Source organism: Phaseolus vulgaris, chromosome 11, assembly GCF_051622355.1.
Source record: "Phaseolus vulgaris cultivar YP4 chromosome 11, ASM5162235v1, whole genome shotgun sequence".
Taxonomy (NCBI): Eukaryota; Viridiplantae; Streptophyta; class Magnoliopsida; order Fabales; family Fabaceae; genus Phaseolus; species Phaseolus vulgaris.
This window is the reverse complement of record NC_143508.1, coordinates 7048794-7072801: the sequence shown is the minus strand read 5'-3', so window position 1 is coordinate 7072801 and position 24008 is coordinate 7048794. Positions and strand designations below refer to the sequence as shown.

General features: G+C 33.8%; 5 protein-coding genes across 5 annotated transcripts; 4 read left to right on the top strand and 1 right to left on the bottom strand.

Moving 5' to 3' along the window:
* The first annotated feature begins 336 nt into the window (after nt 1-336).
* Nucleotides 337-1667, top strand: LOC137817560 (fasciclin-like arabinogalactan protein 7). The gene has a single exon (XM_068620844.2). The coding sequence runs from the start codon at nt 502-504 to the stop codon at nt 1504-1506; it is 1005 nt and encodes a 334-aa protein (XP_068476945.2). The 5' UTR covers nt 337-501; the 3' UTR covers nt 1507-1667.
* Nucleotides 1668-11478: 9811 nt separating this feature from the next.
* On the top strand, nt 11479-12146 carry LOC137817555 (uncharacterized). Its single transcript, XM_068620843.2, has one exon. The coding sequence runs from the start codon at nt 11479-11481 to the stop codon at nt 12001-12003; it is 525 nt and encodes a 174-aa protein (XP_068476944.1). The 3' UTR covers nt 12004-12146.
* Nucleotides 12147-12261: 115 nt separating this feature from the next.
* LOC137817553 (nucleolar complex-associated protein 3) lies at nt 12262-20882 on the top strand. The gene is made up of 9 exons (XM_090297313.1): nt 12262-12403; nt 12499-12662; nt 13856-13994; nt 14338-14514; nt 14587-14723; nt 14958-15287; nt 16003-16142; nt 16280-16377; nt 16877-20882. Exons 1-9 carry the CDS (start codon nt 12263-12265, stop codon nt 17351-17353), a joined length of 1803 nt encoding a protein of 600 aa, XP_090153439.1. The 5' UTR covers nt 12262; the 3' UTR covers nt 17354-20882.
* On the top strand, nt 16281-23231 carry LOC137832492 (fasciclin-like arabinogalactan protein 6). Its single transcript, XM_090297316.1, has 2 exons — nt 16281-16377; nt 21950-23231. The coding sequence occupies exon 2, from the start codon at nt 22039-22041 to the stop codon at nt 23041-23043; it is 1005 nt and encodes a 334-aa protein (XP_090153442.1). The 5' UTR covers nt 16281-16377; nt 21950-22038; the 3' UTR covers nt 23044-23231.
* Nucleotides 17449-20071, bottom strand: LOC150023020 (uncharacterized). Its single transcript, XM_090297314.1, has one exon. The coding sequence runs from the start codon at nt 20069-20071 to the stop codon at nt 18704-18706; it is 1368 nt and encodes a 455-aa protein (XP_090153440.1). The 3' UTR covers nt 17449-18703.
* Nucleotides 23232-24008: the final 777 nt, after the last annotated feature.

Here is a 24008-nt window from a genome sequence, read left to right as displayed (position 1 = left end):
CTTAATAAATTTAAATATGATAAACTTTAAATAACTCTAATATTATCTTAAAAAATAATAAACTTTAAATAATATGAAAATTTATTTTAACTTCACAAAATTGATATTATAATATAAGAGGACATTATTTTATATATTTTTTTCAAAGTTGTACTATTCTGATAAATTTCATAAGAAAAATATACACCGGTGAGATTAAAATGTCCTCTTTATATAGCTTAATTACCTGATCAAGAATGTTCTTAGCAATAACAGTTTATACACATTGTTAACCTTCCCATCTCATTACTAAGAAAAGAAAAAACAAAAATGCAGCAGGTTAAGCATCTGATGAAGTAACCCTTTAACAGTTTAGTTTGTAACTTACATCCATACATCTTCACTGATGCAACACATCAATCTCCTTTGCCAGCTATTAACTCATTGTATGATCACAAATCACATTTCAAGATTTTCAAACAAAACCTCTCACCTACCTTTCATTGTCTCCCACTCTCAGACATGCTATATAAAAACCATCTCCTCCACCATACCATCAATGCATCAAGTGCACATTGCATACACAAATCCTACCATTTGCATTCCTTTCCAATATCTTCTACACCATTATCATCTAATAAGACCAAAATGGTGAAAAAGCAATTTGGTTTGTCCTTCTCACTAGCACTGCTACTTTCATTCTTGTACTACACCACCACTCTAGCCCAATTATCTCCAACTTCTGCCCCTCTCAAACCACCACAACCTACCCCTACCCCACCAACTGAGGCTCCTAAACAACCTTTGGTTCCCTCATTGCCACAGTCACCAAGTGATTCCACCCCTGACACTGCAGCTGTTGACATTGTTGGAATCCTGAGGCAGGCCAAGTCATTCAACATCCTTATCCGCCTCATGAAAACCACCCAATTGATCAACCAACTCAATGCACAGCTCCTCACTACTAAATCCGGTGGCATCACCATTCTTGCACCTGATGACAGTTCCTTCTCTGAACTGAAAGCAGGCTTCCTCAACTCTCTTTCTGACAGCCAAAAGCTGGAGCTCTTACAGTTCCATGTTCTTTCTGACTATGTGTCTAGCTCCAACTTCGATACTCTAACCAACCCAGTGAGAACACTTGCAGGGGCTAAACCTGGAAAGGTGGAACTGAATGTGATAAGTTACGGAGGGAGTGTGAACATCTCAACGGGTGAGGTTAACACCACCATCACAGGCATTGTATACACAGATAAACATCTCGCTATTTACAAGGTGGGGAAGGTGCTTCTTCCTATGGACTTCTTTGCAGTGGCCAAGGCACCAGCAAAGGGACCATCTTTGGCACCAGAACCTTCTGCAAAGGCTCCTAAAGCGGATAAGGAGAAGCCAGTGTCTCCAGATTCCTCAGAATCATCTGATATTAATTCCACGAACGACAACTCCGGCACTGTGAAAATCAACTTACAAGGAAAGTGGGTGTCCCATGTTCTTGGAGTACTTCTTGTGCTTACATTGTCATCATGATGAATTTTCAAACACCCCAGCCGTTACATACTACTCAGTTAATATTCAAGTGTGCTATGATTGAAAGGCATGAGTGAGTACTACAGTGGTGAATTATCAGTATATATATCTGAGATTGTTGTATTCTTCTGTGTTAGGCTACTTCAATGTTATGCATATTTAACCTTTTTGTCTACTTCGAATAGTTTTACATTTGATTTTCTCAGCTCTGGATTTGGAGTGATTAGATTATTTGTAGAGCTGGACTTGATTTTCAAATGTTGAGCTCTTTATCGACGTCCGCTTGCTCGATTAACATCGCAAGTGCCGGCCGATCGCCAACCAAACTTGCTCGATTAACATCGCAAGTACTGGCCGAACGCCCGCTTGCTCGATTAACATCGCAAGTACTGGCCGAACCCCCGCTTGCTTGATTAACATCGCAAGTATTGGCCGAACGACTGCCCGCTTGCTCGATTAACTTCGCAAGTGCCGGCCGAGCGCTCACCAAATTTGCTCGATTAACATCGCAAGTGTCGGCCGGTCGCCAACCAAACTTGCTCATTAACATCGCAAGCATTGGCTGACCGACGGTCCTCTTGCTCGACTATCATCGCAAGTAATGGACGGCCGCCCGCTACACTTGCTCGATTAACATCGCAAGTAAGCTGGCCACCTATCCTTAGTTGTTCGATTAAAGATCACAACTAAATGGCCGATCGCCCGTTCTTGTTCGATTAAAATCACAATTAAAAGGCCGACTGCCCAAATCCAACTTATTTGATCACACCTAGGGTCACGTCACACCTCGAGAAATGGAATAGCCGCACGATCAATGGAAACCGACCGACACCCATCATTAAAGACTCATCGAACATATCTAACACATCTGCCCTTGAGCCTGGGGGGCAAGTGTACCGGTATGGCCGAGAGGCCGAGACCTTAGAAGACTTGGCCGAGAGGCCGAGACCTTGGAAGGCTTGGCCGAGACCACCGAGAGGCCGAGACCTTATAAGACTTGGAGTAACATTACAAATGTTATTTGCCTTATGTTATGTTCAGTCTTAGGTTCAAGTGAATGAAACCCATACCTTTTCTTAAGTGAATAGTTTTAGTTAAAAAAAGGTGATTTATTTAGTTTATAGTATTTTTTTCAAATAACCTTTGTTGTTTGTTAATAGTCATATTTATTTTTCTAATGTGCACCACTGGGCCTTCTTCTTGGGAGTCATTTTTATTGGAAAATGCAATTCTTGTATATTTTGAATTTCATCCAATTTTTAACTAAGCATGTTATTTTTTGTGGGGGTTCTTGTACTCTTCTACCATCATCTTTATCTTCATTTACTACTTATGGTTCATTATTACCATCTAGTTGTTGTACCACAGCTCTGCAATAAATAAAAAATTATTTAATAGAAATTAATTTTAAAAATAAAAAAAATTAATTTTTACATTGATTAAATTAAAAATTATTTTAAAAATTAAAAAAATTATTAATTTTTAAATTAGTTTCTATTGATAAATAATTTTTAAATTAATATTAAATAGCTACAAAAATTAGAATCTACCAAATTTAGAATCTAAATAATTGATAGTTAAAACATTGGTAGCTAATTAGATACTAATATTAAAAAATTAATATTTAAAACATTGGTATATTTAAAAATTATTTATTAATAATAAAAATTAATTTAAAAATTAATAATTTTTTTATCTTTAAAATAATTTTTAATTTAATTACTATAATAATTAATTATTTTTTTTCTAAAATTAATTTTTATTTAATAATTTTTTTTAAAATTAGTTTTTATTTAATAATTTTGTTTTATTACATGTCATATAAACATTCAAATTTTGTAAAGACCTTTCACTAGATAAATTTGACCACCAGAAATAAACTCGATTTCATAAAGTGTCAAATCCATGATGTAAAATGAGTTATTAAAATACAATAAAGAAGAGACATATTATTCATCTTGTCTATTTTCATGCGTTAAATGAGGTGGTATGATCAATTAATTTGGATGTGTCATTTCATTTCATGATTCATATATCATGAATATATCATCTTGCATTAGTATTAGTTTTGCATAATAGACAAATATATAATGTAATAATTTATTTTCAATAGTTAAATTATTTGTATTTTTTACATATTTTTCCTACTATTTTGGTCTGGTCCATGTTTAACAAAGCAATCTCTTAATCATAATTTATTGATTATCAAATTTCATTAAAGTTAATTTGTGTCCTTAAAATTACAAGTTTGTCAAAGTCAGGTTTGACTTTCATCTTAATTTTGTTAACTTCACTACATATGTGATTTCCACTTTTTTATATACCTTCATATTAGAATAAAAAAAACCTTAGTCAACTTTTAATAATTAGAACCTCTCTGCCATAAATTGGTATGGTCCCTAAAAACATATGTACTCATGGGTAAGTTAATCTTCAATATTTTGAGTTTTGGTCTCTTAATAATGTGAAACTTGATATTGGATTAACTTTAACTATATCTTTATCTTTAATTATATTAATTTACCTATCATGACATGTTTGTATTAGATTCTGAAAAGAAAAAAATGAGTGTTTTAGATGAAAAGGAGATACCAGGAGAGTATGCATCTGTGATTAATTGTTGTAAATATAATTATATCATTGCAATGTTAAGTGTAAATCCTTCAAATGCAATATTATCAATGTTTTTCATACATAATACTTTAATTGTTGCAAATATTTTTTTTTTGCAAGTGTAAGACTCCTTTATTTTGAGTTAGGGTAAGTAAATGAAAACCTGCGAGAACAAAGTTAGTCTATTATACTATTAAGAAAATTAGAATGATTGGGGATAAGTTACAAATATACCAAACTTTGACAAAAAAAAAAAGTATATATAAAAAAAAGAAAACTTCAGAATTTGAGATTATTGAACATATATTATTAGTAAATATTATTAATATTTATATTATTAAGAAAAATTTACATAAATTTTATAAAAAATCACTAAAAAAAATTATTAAATCAAAAATAATTTTAGAAAAAAATAATAATTAGTTGTTATATTAACTAAATTAAATACTATTTTAGACACTAAGAAATTTTTTGATAAATAAATTACTTTCTATTATTGATAAATAATTTATAAATTAGTATCGAATTAGCTACCTAGGTTTTAACTACCAGTTTTAAAATTTAAATAATTGGTAGCTAAAATCTTGATAACTAATTAGGTATCAATTTAAAAACTACTTATCAATAATAGATACTAATTTAGATATTATATGAAATAAATAAAAATATTATAATAAAAAATCAAATAAAAAAGAAAATTAAATCTAAAAATAGAAGTATTATAATATGATAACAAGAATGAGTCATGAAGGATGTGATTTAAATAAATCCATGCATAAATAATAATTTCATGAGCATAATTATTAATTATTATGTCTTTTTCTTATATAAATATAGCAAGTACCCGGTGCTATACATATTTATAATATAAAATTTGATTAGAAAAAAAATTATTTAAAAACATGACAATAACAATGCTAATTAAATATTAAAAATTAATAGTTATAATTATTATACAGTTGATTAAGAATAAATAATATATATGTTTGTATCATTTTCAATGTTAAATGAAAATATTTTTCTTCAACTTTTCTTTCATAATTTACTCTAAATTAAATGTATATTAGAACTCAGCAACATTTTTTTTTCCGAATAATACATATCCTTTCTTGGTCAATAATATATGAGTATATATCATAACTTAATTAGAATATTTCAAAACATTAAATATAATAATTAATACATATCCTTATATGATGTTGTTTCAAATTAATTACTAAACTGATGAGTAAATGAAGTTCAATTAAATTTTGTGACTAGAAGATATATAATACAACACAAAAGTAGTTCACTTAACTATTTGATGATTAAAATATATGAATAAATAATAAAATAGTAGAGATATACCTCTGGAAATAAGTAAAGTAACTTACGCATATCTATTATAGTTTTAAAAATTCTTTTTGAAATTTTTTCAAAACCATGATTTTTTTTATTCTATAATTTTTTATGTACAATAGAGCATGTTTATATCAATTAATCTAGGTAAGTACGATTAAATACTTTCTAATGGTTGAAAATGGTTACTTACAAATTTAAATATTCAATATTAACTTGCAGTCAGAGAAATTTCTTGATTAAATACTTAAAATCGACAATTGAACATGTTCATCATTTTGATAGATAGTAATACTTTAATCAAATTAGCTCTAAAGAAAAAAAAAAACAAAATTAGCTCTAAAGAAAAAAAAAAACCTTTTTTTTGTATTATCTAAAATTAGGATATGCGTTTTCAACAATAATAACTATAAAGTCTTCAAAGTTTATTATTAAAAAATTGCCTTAATTATTAATATAATCATGAATATCATTTTGTTTTAATATTTTAACATTTCCAATAAATTAATTTTTAATAGAATCCTTCAATTTAGTCAAATAAAACTATTTTAATCACAATAAAAATAAATTAAATTTTTAATATATAATATTAATTATTTTAAAGTTTAATAATAAAATTACTTGATACGTTAGAAATAAAAGATACTCGCTATGTTAATTTTTTTATGCAAATTGAATGTTACACGTGTTACAGACTTTGCCAGAAAAACGAAAGTTATACTAAAAAATTATGTAACACTTTATATTATTTAAATATAAGTTTTGTAAAAGAAATATATAACACTTTTTCTAATATACAGTAATAATAATTTACTTATAAACTTTATTTTTGTAAACTTTTAAAAAATTGAATGTAGTTTTAAAAAATTTTAATCATTAAATTATTTTTTTTTATAAAAAAATTAGTTGAATTTTTCTATTTTCATTGAGACCTTTCGTCTCGTTAATTTAATTGTAATCCTTTTTTATATTAAAGAGAACACCAAGAAAAACAAAGAGTATCATAGTCAAAACTTAAATATTCTATAAATTTAATTAAAATTCTCCTTTGTGAGATATTAATTAGACTTTTATAAGAATACTTTATTAAAAATTATAATATACCTTTGGTATTCAAAATTGAAATACTATAATTTTATTTTATATTAATTAAGTTTTTCTTTAATTTCACATTAAATATGTATGTATGCACCCTAATACTTATGAGGGTATTAAATACAACAAAGTAAGGGTACATAGCAATGCTGAACAAGGTCCTGAGCAATGCTGAAATCTGCATTTAGTTTTTTGTAAGTCTTTTCGTAGGTCTTTGTTGCTGCTATTTTGATATGTATAGTACACATACCAGTATTTAAATATATGCTTCCCTTTGCTTTTGAGGGTATTGGTAGAAGGTATAACTATCTCTTCTTTTCCAGGGTTGGAGTACTAAACAGCAACAAAGTAACAATGGATTTTATGATTTGCATTGCACTACAATTTTCATATACTTTTTTTGGGATGAATATGAAGTGCATGTTTAGATATTTATAAGAAATAATCCCTCTAAGCTTTTCAATAAAGTTGACAGAAAAGAACTTATTTTTGTTAAAATAAGCTGAATCAATGACAAATTTTTCTTCTGATCTGTATATGAATGACTAAAAAACTGTAGAGGGTAGATGCATGTTATCTAGTAAGAAGTAGTTGGTTGAGGGTGGAAGGAAATGGAGCAAAAAGAGTAGCACAAGATCAAATGTGGTTAAATTCGAATGACAGATACATTGCCTGAGATCAATAAATATTGGCAGACATTATCAACAATTGGTGACGCGTTAATGTGTTTGTCCACTCATCAAACACACTATATATTATTATACCTTTCTTCAATTTATTGAGAACTGGTGACGTGGAGACACCTAGAAAGCAGCATGTGAGAGCACCATGGAAAAAAAGCAAGTTGGCAAATGGGGTCCAAATCTTGGTTTTGATTATTACAATAATAGTTGACCATCATAAGAGCATCATTATTTGTACACAAAAAAAACCAACGATGCCAACCTTACAAAATATTGTTTTTAGGTACACAGTACATTAGTAACCTCGATAAAAGATTCAGTACATGTTCAGTCTTATGCAGAGGTAAACGGAGTTAAAGCTGTCCTTCCACACATCACTACTCAGATCTCAAGAATGTCTCAGATTCATGCTACAGTATTTTTAAGCAAATATGCTCAGAGGGCCTGTCTTATTTGATGCATCAAGTCCCCTAAACCCTAAACTCTTACTGGTTGCAGTTGCTGTGTTTTCTCCATTTTCAACTGAACATTGATTTTAATAAAGTTGATACAGTGATATAGTTTATCTGTAGGAATCTTGTTATCTCTGAAGGCTGAATGGAAGCTGGACAGCTTTGAATTGGGTTGTCCAAATCCACACCAAAATACATATAGTATTTTTCATGTGTAGCTTCATAATACCCTCTTCTCTATCCTTCCAAAACCCCTCATATCTGTGCTATTTGTCAAAAGTTTCATGAAGTGATTGAAAATGGAGTAAACAATATTTAGTTGTTAAAAGCTGTAAAATCAACCGGAATAACTTCGTGAACTCGTAAAATCTAGATAGCCAGGCGAAACAAATTTGAACATTTAAACTAAAGGAGGAATTCTATTAACTGAGTTTGGCGTAGATGACATCACATTTATTGAAGTTTTCGGATTATGAATCTACTGGCCTGTTTCAGGTGACTTCTAATTTATATTCCACTTCCTTTCAGAAGAATGATATATGCAAGGTGCTTCTTCATGTTCCTTGTTTAGGCAATGTTAGTGCGTTCAATTTACGCTTACACGTATGTTATTAACTCTGAAATGCTCTGGTGAAGGTTATATTAACTCAAGGATCATAAATTTGCTTGATTTGATAGGGAAGTATAACTGGGATACAAAAGTAGTTCTAGTTCTTGCTGCTTTTGCCCAAGAAAGTTCTCTAAAATGTAGGTCATGCTAGGGATTTATTGGTGCGCTGAGGGCATTGAAGGAACGAACTGAACTGTTGGGATTGATTGCTGAAATGAGGAACCAATAACCAAGTAGGGCCATCTTGAGGGAAAACTTTGATCCAGTAAGTTTTCCATGCTTTCCTTTATCATATTTACAGATAGAATTGTTTTCTCTCTACAATTGTAATGTTTATAATGTTGTTGCGGATGTAATGTGGTAAATGCTTTAGCTGGTCTGAACTTGCCGACACCCCGTTGCTTTTTGTTGGTTAGAGTTAGTTTTTTATTTGGCGGCCTCCATGAATCTTCTTGTTGCAGAATACGTGTTTGATCTGACTCATGTTTGAAGAGACAGGTCTTGGTTTATTACACATTCAATTTCTTCTCCTTTGCATCTACAAAACGTAATAGTCTATTCTCATTTCTCGCAATATTAAAGTATTTCTTAAGTAACTCCCTGTACATATTGGGATATAAGTAATAAAAACAATTCTGATTTTATTAATTATACAACTCTCTCTCTCTCTCTAAACCCTAAACCCTAAAGTATTTCTAAAGATGCAACTTGTGAAGGTATTCTTTCTAGCCTAATTAATCTTCTAATATTAATCCTCTGCTGTCTACAGTTAGGTGTGTCTGAGCTGAAAAATAAGATAGTTCTGTTGTTGATCACAAAACCATAACTAATTAACCCAGTGGATATATTCTTACTGACCAGCAAACATATGAATGTGATCATCCTCTGAATGAGTGGTTGAGGAAGAGTTATAAGATTGTGTGGATTCCCTATCGATCTTCTGATTCATGGACTGAAGCTGATGAAAGTAGTTTTTTTTTTACAAGATCTAGTCTTTTGTCTCCAATCTTTGTTAAGGATATGAATTTTCTCAAAAATCTGTTCTATTTTAGCAGATTGTCTACTTGTCGAGGATGGTCTACTGAAATTAGACTTTTTCTCTATACTTTTGATTTTAAAAATCCATGAATTATTTTTATTTCGTTATTTCAAAAATTTTACTTAGATTCTTGGGTTGTTCGGTAAGTTATGCATCACTCTATGTCGAATGCTTAGTATTTTCCTGCCATGATTTGGTCCGTGGTCTGATAGGTTCTCGAGGGTTACCTGAAAATGTGAAATGGAGGTTCACAGTCTCGATATTATCCAAGTCAGCATTTGTTTGAGACCTGGTAGCAGTAACTGTCCCCAAAAGCAGTGTCGCTTATAGCAGGATCCTCCATACACAATGGTAATTTGGGGCACGAACCTTGGGTGTGCCATACTGCCTGGCATGCTATGTAGCACTATCCGAAAAAAGGGGATGTAGACTTAAACCATTCCCACACTTATAGCATTTAACAGATCATTAAGGGGACACGAAAAAAATACCTATAGCTACTTTCTAAGAGCAACCTTAATACCAGAACAGAAGAAAATACCTTTACATTGAAATATACTAGAAGTGCTCTAGCTTAAGGGTACCTTACACCTTTGGCTAGAACAACTCTTAAGACTTTATTTAACCTTTTTGTCTACTTCGAATAGTTTTACATTTGATTTTCTCAGCTCTGGATTTGGAGTGATTAGATTATTTGTAGAGCTGGACTTGATTTTCAAATGTTGAGCTCTTTATCGACGCCCGCTTGCTCGATTAACATCGCAAGTGCCGGCCGATCGCCAACCAAACTTGCTCGATTAACATCGCAAGTACTGGCCGAACGCCCGCTTGCTTGATTAACATCGCAAGTATTGGCCGAACGACTGCCCGCTTGCTCGATTAACTTCGCAAGTGCCGGCCGAGCGCTCACCAAATTTGCTCGATTAACATCGCAAGTGTCGGCCGGTCGCCAACCAAACTTGCTCATTAACATCGCAAGCATTGGCTGACCGACGGTCCTCTTGCTCGACTATCATCGCAAGTAATGGACGGCCGCCCGCTACACTTGCTCGATTAACATCGCAAGTAAGCTGGCCACCTATCCTTAGTTGTTCGATTAAAGATCACAACTAAATGGCCGATCGCCCGTTCTTGTTCGATTAAAATCACAATTAAAAGGCCGACTGCCCAAATCCAACTTATTTGATCACACCTAGGGTCACGTCACACCTCGAGAAATGGAATAGCCGCACGATCAATGGAAACCGACCGACACCCATCATTAAAGACTCATCGAACATATCTAACACATCTGCCCTTGAGCCTGGGGGGCAAGTGTACCGGTATGGCCGAGAGGCCGAGACCTTAGAAGACTTGGCCGAGAGGCCGAGACCTTGGAAGGCTTGGCCGAGACCACCGAGAGGCCGAGACCTTATAAGACTTGGAGTAACATTACAAATGTTATTTGCCTTATGTTATGTTCAGTCTTAGGTTCAAGTGAATGAAACCCATACCTTTTCTTAAGTGAATAGTTTTAGTTAAAAAAAGGTGATTTATTTAGTTTATAGTATTTTTTTCAAATAACCTTTGTTGTTTGTTAATAGTCATATTTATTTTTCTAATGTGCACCACTGGGCCTTCTTCTTGGGAGTCAATTGCTTCTTGCACCAAATGAATTTAGATCTACACTTCATCATTCACGCAAAATCATCAAAATATCCTATTTAGTTTTTATATAGGCATGGAAAGTTAAACTCAAAATGTATTTTGGATTTTTGGATTTAAGTTTTCAGAACACGAATTCTGAAATCTCTTTTATATAATGTTTTTGGATTTTGTTTTTAAAAAATGTATGTTTTGTGTTATAGAATAAGTTTCTTATTTTCGAATTTTTTTTCTAAAAAAATATATTCCAGATCTCCTTTTCCATAATATATTTTCTAATTTCATATTTTTAATTCTGAAATAAAGGGTAATATTGGAAATTCAAAAGTTAATTGAGTGAAATGATGTGCAGGAAGTAATTAGCGGGTCTGGAAAGAACAAATCAGGCCCAATGTGAAAATTGGGTTTCGGCCAGAAAAATAGTATTTGATTTGAGGGCAAAAGAGAAGAGGGGAAAGTTTTGCGCAGGTGGTGTGGTGAGAGACGTTGAGAGCGAGCATGGGAAGCAGAGTGCGAGGAAGGGTGGTGCAGTTCGCAAACCTACCCATAAAGCTTTTGATGCCGAAAACGTTCACCAACATCCATGAAATTGCGCTGAAGACGATTCCTTCGGCTTCAAAGATCGAGATCAAGCGCGTTCTCGAATCCCTCTACGGGTTCGAGGTGGAGAAGGTTCAGACGCTGAACATGGAGGGTAAGAAGAAGAAACGGGGCGGGGTGTTGATCGCCAAACCCGATTACAAAAAAGCCTATGTCACTCTCAAGAACCCGCTCTCCATTTCGCCCGATCTCTACCCGATCCGAATCATCGAGGAGGATAAGAAGAGGCTCAACAAGCAAACCAAGTCCAGCGTCGTCGAGGAAGAGACCCATGCCAGTACTCACTGGCTCGATGACAGGAAGGAGGCCCAACAGCCCTTCAGGGCCCAACAGAATGGACGTTTCGGCCGCCGCCACGAGAGTGCCGATCATGCTAAGTTCCCCTGGTCCAGCATGAGGTCCGGTAGTAGTTCTACTAGATAGTTGTTATTGATGTTTTCTAGGTGTTGGTTGTAGCTGTTAACATGTTTGGTCTGTTTAAGTGTAACAGAATGGTGTGAGGTGTGATGGGTTTCATAGGGTTTTGTTCATTAGTGGTGATTATGCTAATAAATTTTTAACTTAAACTCTGTTGTTTCTGCTTAAGTAGAATCACATGTTTCTCATTTACTTATCTTCTTATTTCTTTGCCACTGTGTCATCCATTTGCACCCAATTTTGGTGAGTGTAATATGCCCTATCAATGCCTATTGAAAGCATCATATCATCATGTCTGGAGAGCAAATCTAATGCCATCATTGATCATGTGCTTCGAGATTGTGATTTAGTTGGAAGGTTTCTCCAAGCAGATAAAAATTCCATTCTTTCTGCTGAAAGCAATCAGGTAAGATGTGTTATTTGAAATTCTTATAAAATACTAACTTTTTCAATATTTGTGGGACTAAGATGTGTTATTTTTTACTTTTGTCATGTTGTTAGGTGTACTTGCAAAGATTGATGGCCTTAGAGAATAAGCCTCTATTTCAGCATGTAGCGGTTCGTTGTATTTGTTCTTTGCTTGATGCTAATCCCCATTTCAACTACCGGGAAAGTTTGTTGGATGCTACTGTCAGAAACATAAGCTCTACTAATGACGCTATAAGGTTCTGGTGTATATTTTCTGTTCACCATTTTTCATTATAATAAGCTTTCTCCGGAATTTTTGTGGGTATGTATGCTGTCATTGGAGACATAAGAAAAATGTTTATGGTAATGGGGTTCTTATGGGATTAAAACTAAAAGTGCTTGACTGCCTTGTATAGTTATAGTGTATGCATAAAAGTTTTTATAATATACTAGCCATTCGAATTTATAAATGTACAGAAAAAAAACTTTTCTTTATGGATGTTCCTTTAAATCATTTATGAGGGGAATAATGTATGCCTATTGTTTTCTTGTCATTTAGCTAGTGTTGGAGTGGAGAGTATACAAAATATTTTACCATGTTTTGGAAAGCATACCTCGTAAAAAAAGAATTGTAGAATGTGAATATCGATATTCTTGAAGTTGGATTTTGAGGGCTTAGCAATTTGTAACATCATCGTCTTTTTCCATTTAAACGACTATTGTTTAAAAATAATACATGCTTCAGGTGTGTAGTCGTAATGAACTTTGCCTCAGAAACTTGTTGCCAAGTTTCATTAGTAATATTTCATTTTATAATTGTAAGTTGTGGCATCATTCACTTTTCTGTGGAAGCTGGGTTCTGAAAGTCAGGCATGATTCTAATTTCAGTTTATTAAGTGGTGGAAAGACAAAGTTTTGTTTACATGGCTTATATTTTTAACATTGACTAACATTACCAATATAACAGTACTAATGAATATTATAACAGTACTAATGAATATTATTACTTAAGATGGATATGAATTACAATGAGGAAGGCTACCTCATAGTAGCAGTACAGAGATAGAAAATACTATATGAGAATAGAATTGTCCCAGAGAGAGATCAGAATTCCGCTATGTATAACCAAATTTTATATAATAGTGTTGAGACCATTTGAAATCCTTCAGCTTAGAATTAGTTATTTTGGGCCTTGCACTTTTTCTCCTTCCCTCATTTTGTTGGATCAGCAGCCATGTGTCTCCCTGCAGATGACCTATCCAAGGTCTGTTTTGCCCCTCTTTAATGTGCACATGTCACATTGACCCTTGAATCTTTTAGTAAGACAATACCTTGTAAGTTATGAGTTACTTTCTTCTTGCATATGGATAGTGATTTATTTATTTTTATTTCATGATACTTACCAGTTACTACTATGTATCTGTTTGAAATTTCCTTTTTCATTTTACAGGAAGCTTTGTTGTTCAACAATTAAATCACTCTTTACAAATGAAGGGAAACATGGGGGTGAAGTTACCCTGGAGGCTGTTCGATTGATTGCTGATCATGTTAAAGCTCATAATTGCCAATTTCACCCAGATTCTGTTGATGTACAACCCTGCTCCTCTGATATTTGTATCTTTTTCTTGAAGTCTAGATTTTGTCAATTTTCTGTTTCTTTTTCCAATAAATTTCTACTTTACTTTGTGTGGTGACATCATCAAGGGCCTGCTTGTTTAAAGTAGTTTTTTTTTAAGTCTTTTCCTGCAGAGAACTTGAATACTTATGATAAATATTTTAGACATGTTCTAATTTAAAACAGTTCTTTTAAAAAGGCACCAACAACTTGTGTTTTGTTCTGTTCCTGTTTTAGTGAAACTTATTTTATTTTATTTGCGTGGAATGTTTAACAGAGTTATTTAGTAATGTATCTTCGTTGCAATGGCTTTCCAGGTTTTCTTGTCTCTTTCATTTAATGAGGATCTCTTGAAGTATGAAAAGAAAGAAGAGGATCAGAAATTAAAAAACAAGAATAGTAAGAAAAGGAAAAACATGGAGGCATCAAATCAGTTGGTGGAAAATGATAGAAAGAGAAGTAGGCAAGAATCGATTTCCAAAACAAGAGAGGAGGTTATTACTTTTCCCCATAAAAGTCACTTATGGTTTTTTGTTCAGATGATATTATAGTTATGCCTTCTGTAGGTTGAAGCCGATTACAAGGCTGCATCCTTTGCCCCAGATGTTATGGAGAGGAGACAGATGCAAACTGCAACACTCTCAGTTGTCTTTGAGACATACTTTCGCATTTTGAAGCATACAATGCAGTCCATACGTGTCAGGTGTGTTTTTATATAACAAGTATTACTATATATGCATAGGAAATATTAGTTTTCTATGGTTTATTTTATAAACCCTGTTCTCCATTGAATTAGATATTTTATTTATTTATTGATTGATTATATTTTTCTTTATTAATATTTCTTGCTTAAGTTTTTTATTTGTTTTGAATACTAAGTAGCTTTTGAATGAGAATTAATCACTTTCTGTCATGATGGATGATAATTCTTGCTCAGGCCTGAAGCAAATGCCGGGGCATTATCTACTGCTGTGGAACCTCTCCCTTTGCTTGCTCCATGTCTGAAAGGACTGGCAAAATTTTCACATCTTATTGACCTTGATTTCATGGGTGATTTAATGAACCATCTGAAAGCACTTGCTTCTGGAAGTAGCTACTCAGGCAACACTTCTGACAAGTGTTCTAAATGTTTGACCGTATCGGAACGTCTCCAATGTTGCATAGTTGCTTTTAAAGTGATGCGGAACAATCTTGATGCCTTAAATGTTGATTTACAGGATTTCTTTATCCACCTTTACAATCTTGTACTTGAATACAATCCTGGAAGGTTTGTATTAAAATACAATTTACTTTTTCTTTTCAATTTGTTTTTCCTTATGACCAGTATTTTCTGTTGCTGAAAATCTACCAGACTTGCAGGATAGGTAATTTTTGTGGATATTGATGTACTTGTTTTTGTATGTTGTCTTAGATGCTAGTTTACATGCATAGGTATGCATATAAATTTAGTGACTATAAGAACAAATTGTATTGTTAGAGATGCAATACATCCTGTGGGTCTCTTAAGGTTTTAGAATAAGTAGGAATTCAGACTTTTCTGCTCTCACTTTTCTAATTAAATATTTAATTTGTCCCAATGTAGAGTTTGCTTGCATATATGGACACATGAAAAAACATATTGTAACCAAAAACATGTTGACACCTAAAGCTCCGGGGCCTTGTCATGGGTGAATATATTAGAGAAATGGGGATAAAAATGATTACCGGGCCTTCACCTAACATCTTGTGCTTTTAGAATCAGTTAGTTCTGTTGTCCGAAAATTGATTTTGTTCCATAGCGTGCACATACATACACATGTATATATATGGCATTAAATGGAAGCATGGAAACATAAAGTACTATTAAATTTTTGTTTTTTTTAATTTTTCCTTGTTTCAACTTTAATGTTGTACAGGGAAATGCACCTTATTAGCAAATTTCTCAGTTTGTTTTTATTTTTTTTAACTTGTTCCAGTTAATTTGTGTTTTGTTTATGAAACAGAGATCAAGGAGAGGTTTTAGCAGAAGCTTTGAAGATAATGTTGTGCGATGATAAGCAACATGACATGCAAAAGACTGCTGCATTTATAAAAAGATTAGCAACAATATCACTGTGTGTTGGATCAGCAGATTCCATGGCTGGTATGTTTTAGCATTCTTATATCAACCTTCCATTTTGTATGCAACACTACCTTCTGTAATAAAACACAGGAAATAGAAATTAAAATGAAAAGAGAGACATACTTAAATTTAGTTTTCCTTTGAATCCCCCATTTCAGCCTTGGTCACCGTAAAGAATCTCCTTCAGAAGAATGTTAAGTGCAGAAATTTGTTGGAAAATGACATTGGAGGGGGCTCTGTTTCTGGCACAATTCCTGTAAGCATCTTTCGTGTATTATTTGTTTGCATTAAGTGCAGATTCTTTGCTTTATTTATTACAAGCAGTCACAATAAAAGAAATTAAACTGGGTGTGCCAAAACAAGAGGCTAGAGGTGACACTAAAAAGATCTATTATTGTAAAGTGCTCTATCATTTCTTTTGTGGATTGTGCATCGGCTAATAATGTGATAATACAACAAAGTTATGCATTAGTGCAAAATCCTTACATACCAAGCATAAGACCTTTTGTATAGAGATAAATGATAATGAAAAAACAACAGCCTAGTATAAACTAAAAGGGAAATGGGAAAGGTGGAGAATGCTTCGTAAGTAGTAGCCTGCATCTTCCTGAAGCTATTCCTTTATATGTGTGAATATTAATGTCGAAGTCAGTCTATGGAAAAAATGCAAAACGTGTGAATTTGATGACAAGATATTCTGTTGTGGACCATTTTCTTGTGTTTTTATGGACTGTCTCTCCCACTTTGGTGTGCAGAAATATCTACCATATTCCACAGACCCCAATTTAAGTGGTGCCCTTGCCTCAGTACTTTGGGAACTCAATCTTTTGTCCAGCCATTATCATCCAGCTATATCAACGCTGGCCTCGGGCATTTCAAGTATGAGTACTGCACATAACCAGGTCCTTTTATCCAAGACCTCTCCTCAGCTAGCTTATAAGGAAATGTCTCTGGACCAGGAATTATGTTTCACACAGCAAAGTGGCAGTATAAAATTAAATAACAAGCGGAAACGAACAAATGGCCCTGCTACATCACCTTCCATTGGTTCTACTACTGTAATGAGTTCATTTGATGACAATGAGTTGCAGAGGAAACTTATTTCCCATTTTATGGTTCATCATGACATCAAGGAGAATGAAAGGTTGAGAAAGGAGCTGGACAGGACTGCACTATCGCTGCAGCTATATGAACAATATAAGAAACAAAAGAAACAAAAGAAACGATCATAGACAAGGAGGTGATCAGCCATTGCATTGTGATGTCTACGGCCCTATAGGTTCTAACAATTGTTGCATCTTATCTTTATTGCATCCATAGTGTCCAGTTTTTATGTTATGCAGTTACAGTTATTTTCCAGTGGAGATTATTGGCCAGCCAACAAGTGTTCCTCAAACGAGTTCACCTCATGAGCAGTGTTGTCAAACTCGTAACTCGGAGGTGGATCGGAGAGGGAAAAAAAACTCGTAACTCGGGGATCGTAACTCGACTCGGAAGAGTTACTATTCGAGTTACTATACATAAGATAATTAAAAATACATTCATAATTCATGAAATGGTTGCAATACATAACATAATTTAACATAGATTCATAATTCATAAAACGGTTCAAATACATAACATAATTAAAAGTAAGTAGATTCAAGATAATGTTTTAATACAAATAAACTATCCAACAAAATCATTCGCATTCATCATAGGATAATCATCTTCATCCTCCAAAAAATCTTCATTTTCATTAGCATCAATTGGAGGAACTTCCAAATCATTATCATCATCAATTGGAGGAACCTCAATTGTTGCTCCTCTACTAGCTCCAACTTCAAGTAATATTTCTTCATCTAAACCATGTAATGTTTCATTTTCCTCCACAGTCCATTCATCATCAGAAGAAAGATCATCAACCGTATATTCTTTTGTCTTTCTAACATCTTTCTTCTTCGTCAATCTTGAATTAGTCATCACAAACACCACATCGTTCATAGTCATTTGGTGTAAACGATTTCTTTTCTTAGTGTGAACCTAAATAATTATAAAAGTAGTTAACACATCATATGATCATCTAAAAAATAATTATGAAATCACAGCCAGATGAACTAAATTCTTACCCTTTCAAAAGCACTCCAATTACGCTCACAGCCAGATGAACTACAAGTCAAACTCAATACTCTAATTGCAAATCTTTGTAGTTCTGGATGTTCATCACCATATGATTCCCACCATTGTGATGGAGTTTTGGTCTTGAGTCCAAGTTGAGCTAAGGGAGTACCATACAATCCAGACTTGCTCTTGAAACTCTCTAATTGAAAATCAATTTTACTCATCACATCAAGGTCTCTCACCAACCTCTCCAAACATTCATACATTCCACGTTTCACCTCATAATCAACTTTAAAGTCAGGATGATAGTGTAACATGGGATTAAGATAATAGCCCGCAGCATGCAACGGCCTATGCAATTGGTTGTCCCATCTCCGATCAATGATTTCCCAAAGGGGAGTGTAGCTAAATAAGATAAAAACAAATAAATAAATCTCCAAAACAAGTTTGTATATCTAATTTAGAAATCAAATATAGGTAAATTACCTTTTACTAACTCCATTGAAGAGATTTTGTATCTTCTCCTTTGCCCTATCCATCTCTTCATAAATAAATCCCATGGCTGGTTTCTCATCTGAATCAACCATGCGTAGCACTTTAATCAGGGGAAGAGCACCCCTCAAGCAATTTAAAATGCTTTTCCAAAATCCCTTGTCCATTATCAGATTTTCCACCAACCCTCCATCTCTAGTTTTTGCAAATTGACTAGATTGCCACTCTGAGGATGTGAACATCTTAATAAGTGATCCTCTATTATCATTCAAGCATCCTAAAGTCAGATAAGAGGTGGCAAAGCGAGTATTGGTTGGTCTTATCAAATCTTTTCCTTCACTATATTTGTGCAACAAGGAGATAAAACCAGTTCTGGAGTAGATGTAGGTTGTAATCTTCTTCCCATTGGCGATTGTGTCGTGATGGAGTGGGATTTTCTTTTCAAAATCTTCCAACATTAGATCAATGCAATGGGCTGCACAAGGAGTCCAATACAACTTTTTCCTCTTTTGCATTAACAACTCCCCAACTGCTTTATAATTTGCTGCATTGTCCGTTACAATTTGGATGACATCTTCTTCCCCAACCTCTTCAACAATATCATCCACCATTTTGAAGATTTTGTCAGCTGTCTTGCATATATCAGATGCATCAATAGACTTCAAAAAGACCGTTCCCCTTGGACTATTTACCAAAAAATTCAGTATAGTCCTCCTCTTCCTATCGGTCCAGCCATCTGTCATTATTGTACATCCATATTTTTTCCAGAAAAGTTTATGTTCTTCTACAATCAGATTTGTCTTCTCAACCTCTTGCTTCAAGTATTTCACTCTTATTTCATAATAGGATGGTGGCTTTAATCCGGGACCATGTCTACCAATTAACTCAACCATCCTCTTAAATTCTTCACTCTTTGCTACATTAAAAGGGATAACATTATTGTAGAAAAACCGAGCAATCTCTTGACATGCATCTTCTCTATCATTCTTCTTGAAAATGGCATTAATAGTACTTTGAGATCCTTTTCTCTTGAAAATATTTGATGAGTTCCCAATCTCTTCTTCAATTGATCTTTTTATACCACTTTCTGTCTGTCCCACTGAACTCTCTTCTCTAGAGATTGACTTCTTCAAAAAATTTTGCTGCAGATTAACAACAGTATCCATCATTGATTTTTTAACATCTTCAGGCACTGATACACATGCCCCCACATCCTTTGAAGTCCCGGCTAAATGATGTTTTAATCTGTAAACCCCTCCTGTGAGTACTTTATCACAGTATTTACACCTTAGGTTCCTTGTTTTTCCATCAACAGACACACAGTGCTTCCAAGCTGAATCAGTTCTTCCACTAGCCATTATAAATGATCACCAAAAATTAACGAAAGGCAGTGGCAGAGAGAAAGGCAGTGGCGGAGCGATCGCGAAGCGGAGAGAGCACGAAGGCGGAGCGATCGCGAAGCAGAGAGAGCACGAAAGCGGAGCGATCGCGAAGCAGAGAGAGCACGAAAGCGGAGCGTTCGCGGTGGTGCGCGAAGGCGGCGGCGGCGGCGCAATGCAACGTTTGCGATGGTTCGCGAAGGCGACGGCGACGAGCAAGAGTGTGCGCGGTGGTACGCGGTGGTGCGCGAAGGCGGCGTCAACGAGAAGAGCTGCGGCGACAAGCACAATCAGCGGCACAAGTTAAGAAAAATTAGGGTTTCGTTTCAGATTAGGGTTTCAGTTTTTAAAATTAGGGTTTTATTAATTTAGGGTTTTCTATTTGGGCCGCGTCATGGATCGCTGGGGCCCATGAATCGTCCGATCCAGCCCTTGGATCGCTGGATCGCTCCGATCCAGAGATGGTCCGATCCCATCTCCGATCTGACGCGATTTTGCCTGGAAAGATCGTAAACTCGGAAGATCGGCGAGTTAACTCGCGATCTTGACAACACTGCTCATGAGTGCCTGAATTGGGAGGAGATACATTTTCAATTGAATTACTAGTTGCAATTAGAGGCTATCATTATTTAGGAGTGTTTGGGATCTTGTATTATTCACTGCCTTTCATGAATGGATAGTTGTTTAAGGCGCAATCAATTTTGTAATACTGTCTTTTCTTTGTATGAAAATTGGAGTTGACTACTCTGAAGGAATGTTTATGAAGTGAGAAAGTCAAGTATATTTACTATTTTGGTTCTTAGTTAAATTTATAAAGTATTTTAATGATTAATGGTGAATGTACCTTTACTTTCTCGTTCTATATACTTGTTAACTTGATGAGCAAATCCATAAAAGTTAATGTGCTATTTTTAATTAAAGGGAAATATTTTATAATTCCATGCTCCTTGTGTACTTTCATAACGATTAGACATTTGTATATTGAACTTTTATTTAGGTTTGTGTTTACCTATTTATTATAATTTTTTATATCTTGATGTGATGTTTCTAACATTTTTTTTAGAGTAATGAGCAACCGAGCTTAATAAATTTAAATATGATAAACTTTAAATAACTCTAATATTATCTTAAAAAATAATAAACTTTAAATAATAGGAAAATTTATTTTAACTTCATAAAATTGATATTATAATATAAGATTGATTATACATTGTAAGTTAGATCATATATTTAGTTGTCATAAAATGTCTAATTGTTATTATTTTACAAACTTTACTTGTACTCATTATTAATGAAATTTTATTCTATATATACAAATGATATTTGATCATTTTATCATGTCATTTGCTTTATCATTATCATGAAACCATGTATCTTTATTACATGTTTGCGTAAAAAAATGTTTTTTTAGAAAGAATTATAAACTGACTTAAGTAAATACCTAAATCAATGAGTTACGTAATACATTAAAGAACATGTAAATTATATTTATTACGTGCTTAAATAACATTTACAAAATTAATTCTCATTTTCTAGCCACAACTAACATTATTTTAGAAATTTTTTCAAAGTTGTACTATTATGATAAATTTCATAAGAAAAATATGCACCGGTGAGATTAAAATGTCTTCTCACAGAGTTGTTGCTGCCCTATTCATATAGCTTAAATACCTGATCAAGAATGTTCTTAGCAAGAACAGTTTATACACATTGTTAACCTTCCCATCTCATTACTAAGAAAAGAAAAACCAAAAATGCAGCAGGTTAAGCATCTGATGAAGTAACCCTTTAACAGTTTAGTTTGTAACTTACATCCATACATCTTCACTGATGCAACACATCAATCTCCTTTGCCAGCTATTAACTCATTGTATGATCACAAATCACATTTCAAGATTTTCAAACAAAACCTCTCACCTACCTTTCATTGTCTCCCACTCTCAGACATGCTATATAAAAACCATCTCCTCCACCATACCATCAATGCATCAAGTGCACATTGCATACACAAATCCTACCATTTGCATTCCTTTCCAATATCTTCTACACCATTATCATCTAACAAGACCAAAATGGTGAAAAAGCAATTTGGTTTGTCCTTCTCACTAGCACTGCTACTTTCATTCTTGTACTACACCACCACTTTAGCCCAATTATCTCCAACTTCTGCCCCTCTCAAACCACCACAACCTACCCCTACCCCACCAACTGAGGCTCCTAAACAACCTTTGGTTCCCTCATTGCCACAGTCACCAAGTGATTCCACCCCTGACACTGCAGCTGTTGACATTGTTGGAATCCTGAGGCAGGCCAAGTCATTCAACATCCTTATCCGCCTCATGAAAACCACCCAATTGATCAACCAACTCAATGCACAGCTCCTCACTACTAAATCAGGTGGCATCACCATTCTTGCACCTGATGACAGTTCCTTCTCTGAACTCAAAGCAGGCTTCCTCAACTCTCTTTCTGACGGCCAAAAGCTGGAGCTCTTACAGTTCCATGTTCTTTCTGACTACGTGTCAAGCTCCAACTTTGATACTCTAACCAACCCAGTGAGAACCCTTGCAGGGGCTAAACCTGGAAAAGTGGAACTGAATGTGATAAGTTACGGAGGGAGTGTGAACATCTCAACGGGTGAGGTTAACACCACCATCACTGGCATTGTATACACAGATAAACATCTCGCTATTTACAAGGTGGGGAAGGTGCTTCTTCCTATGGACTTCTTTGCAGTGGCGAAGGCACCAGCAAAGGGACCATCTTTGGCACCAGAACCTTCTGCAAAGGCTCCTAAAGCGGATAAGGAGAAGCCAGTGTCTCCAGATTCCTCAGAATCATCTGAGATTAATTCCACAAACAACAACTCCGGCACTGTGAAAATCAACTTACAAGGAAAGTGGGTGTTCCATGTTCTTGGAGTACTTCTTGTGCTTACATTGTCATCATGATGAATTTTCAAACACCCAGCCGTTACATACTACTCAGTTAATATTCAAGTGTGCTATGATTGAAAGGCTTGAGTGAGTACTATAGTGGTGAATTATCAGTATATATATCTGAGATTGCTGTATTCTTCTGTGTTCGGCTACTTCAATGTTATGCACATTTCAATAGAGGTTGTTTCAATGTTTTGTAAGTTTACGTACGTACTTTGAAGAAAAAATTTCATGGAAACTGTGTCTGGAATTTACGGGTTAACTCCTTCAATTTGTTAGGCTAATTGCGAGTTTTAAGTAATAAATACAGAAATGGAAACTTCAATGAATAAAGCATTTGATAGTATTGAATTAATTCATTCTCTTTATGATTTGTGGAGTTTTCCACTGTCTCTTGTATATATTCTAAGGTTGCTGTGAATTTTCTGCAGGTATAAAGCTAAACTTATTTGTATTGGGTAAGTGAACTTCAGTGTAATATACAGATTTCTGAATAATATATAATTAAAATTATTTTATTGATAGAACTTGATTGTGAAAATAATGTTTAAGTGTTATCATCATTTTTTTTTCCTAAATAGCTTATTAGTTTTGGCAATTTATAACTCATGTTTTAAGGGTACTAGTTAAAAATTTAAGAAAAACATTTTATTGGAATACGTTAAAATATATAATTTTTTATGGTTTCTTATCCACTTACATATTAATTTCAATAAAAAATATTTTGATTTTTATATTAACCAATTCTCTAATAACAATGATTGACAATAACTATTGTTTTTATTATTAAAAGATATTTTTGGTTATTTATTTTACTTATAAGTTTTAATTTAGTCATTTTTCTTTTAAAAATTCATTTTGATTCTTCATGTGAACAAAATTGTTTATTTAAAAAATTACCATTTTTTCCTGTTCAAACTTTATTTGTGTTTTTGGTCAAGGTGCAATTTTAAGATATTAGTACACTAAGTTTATGA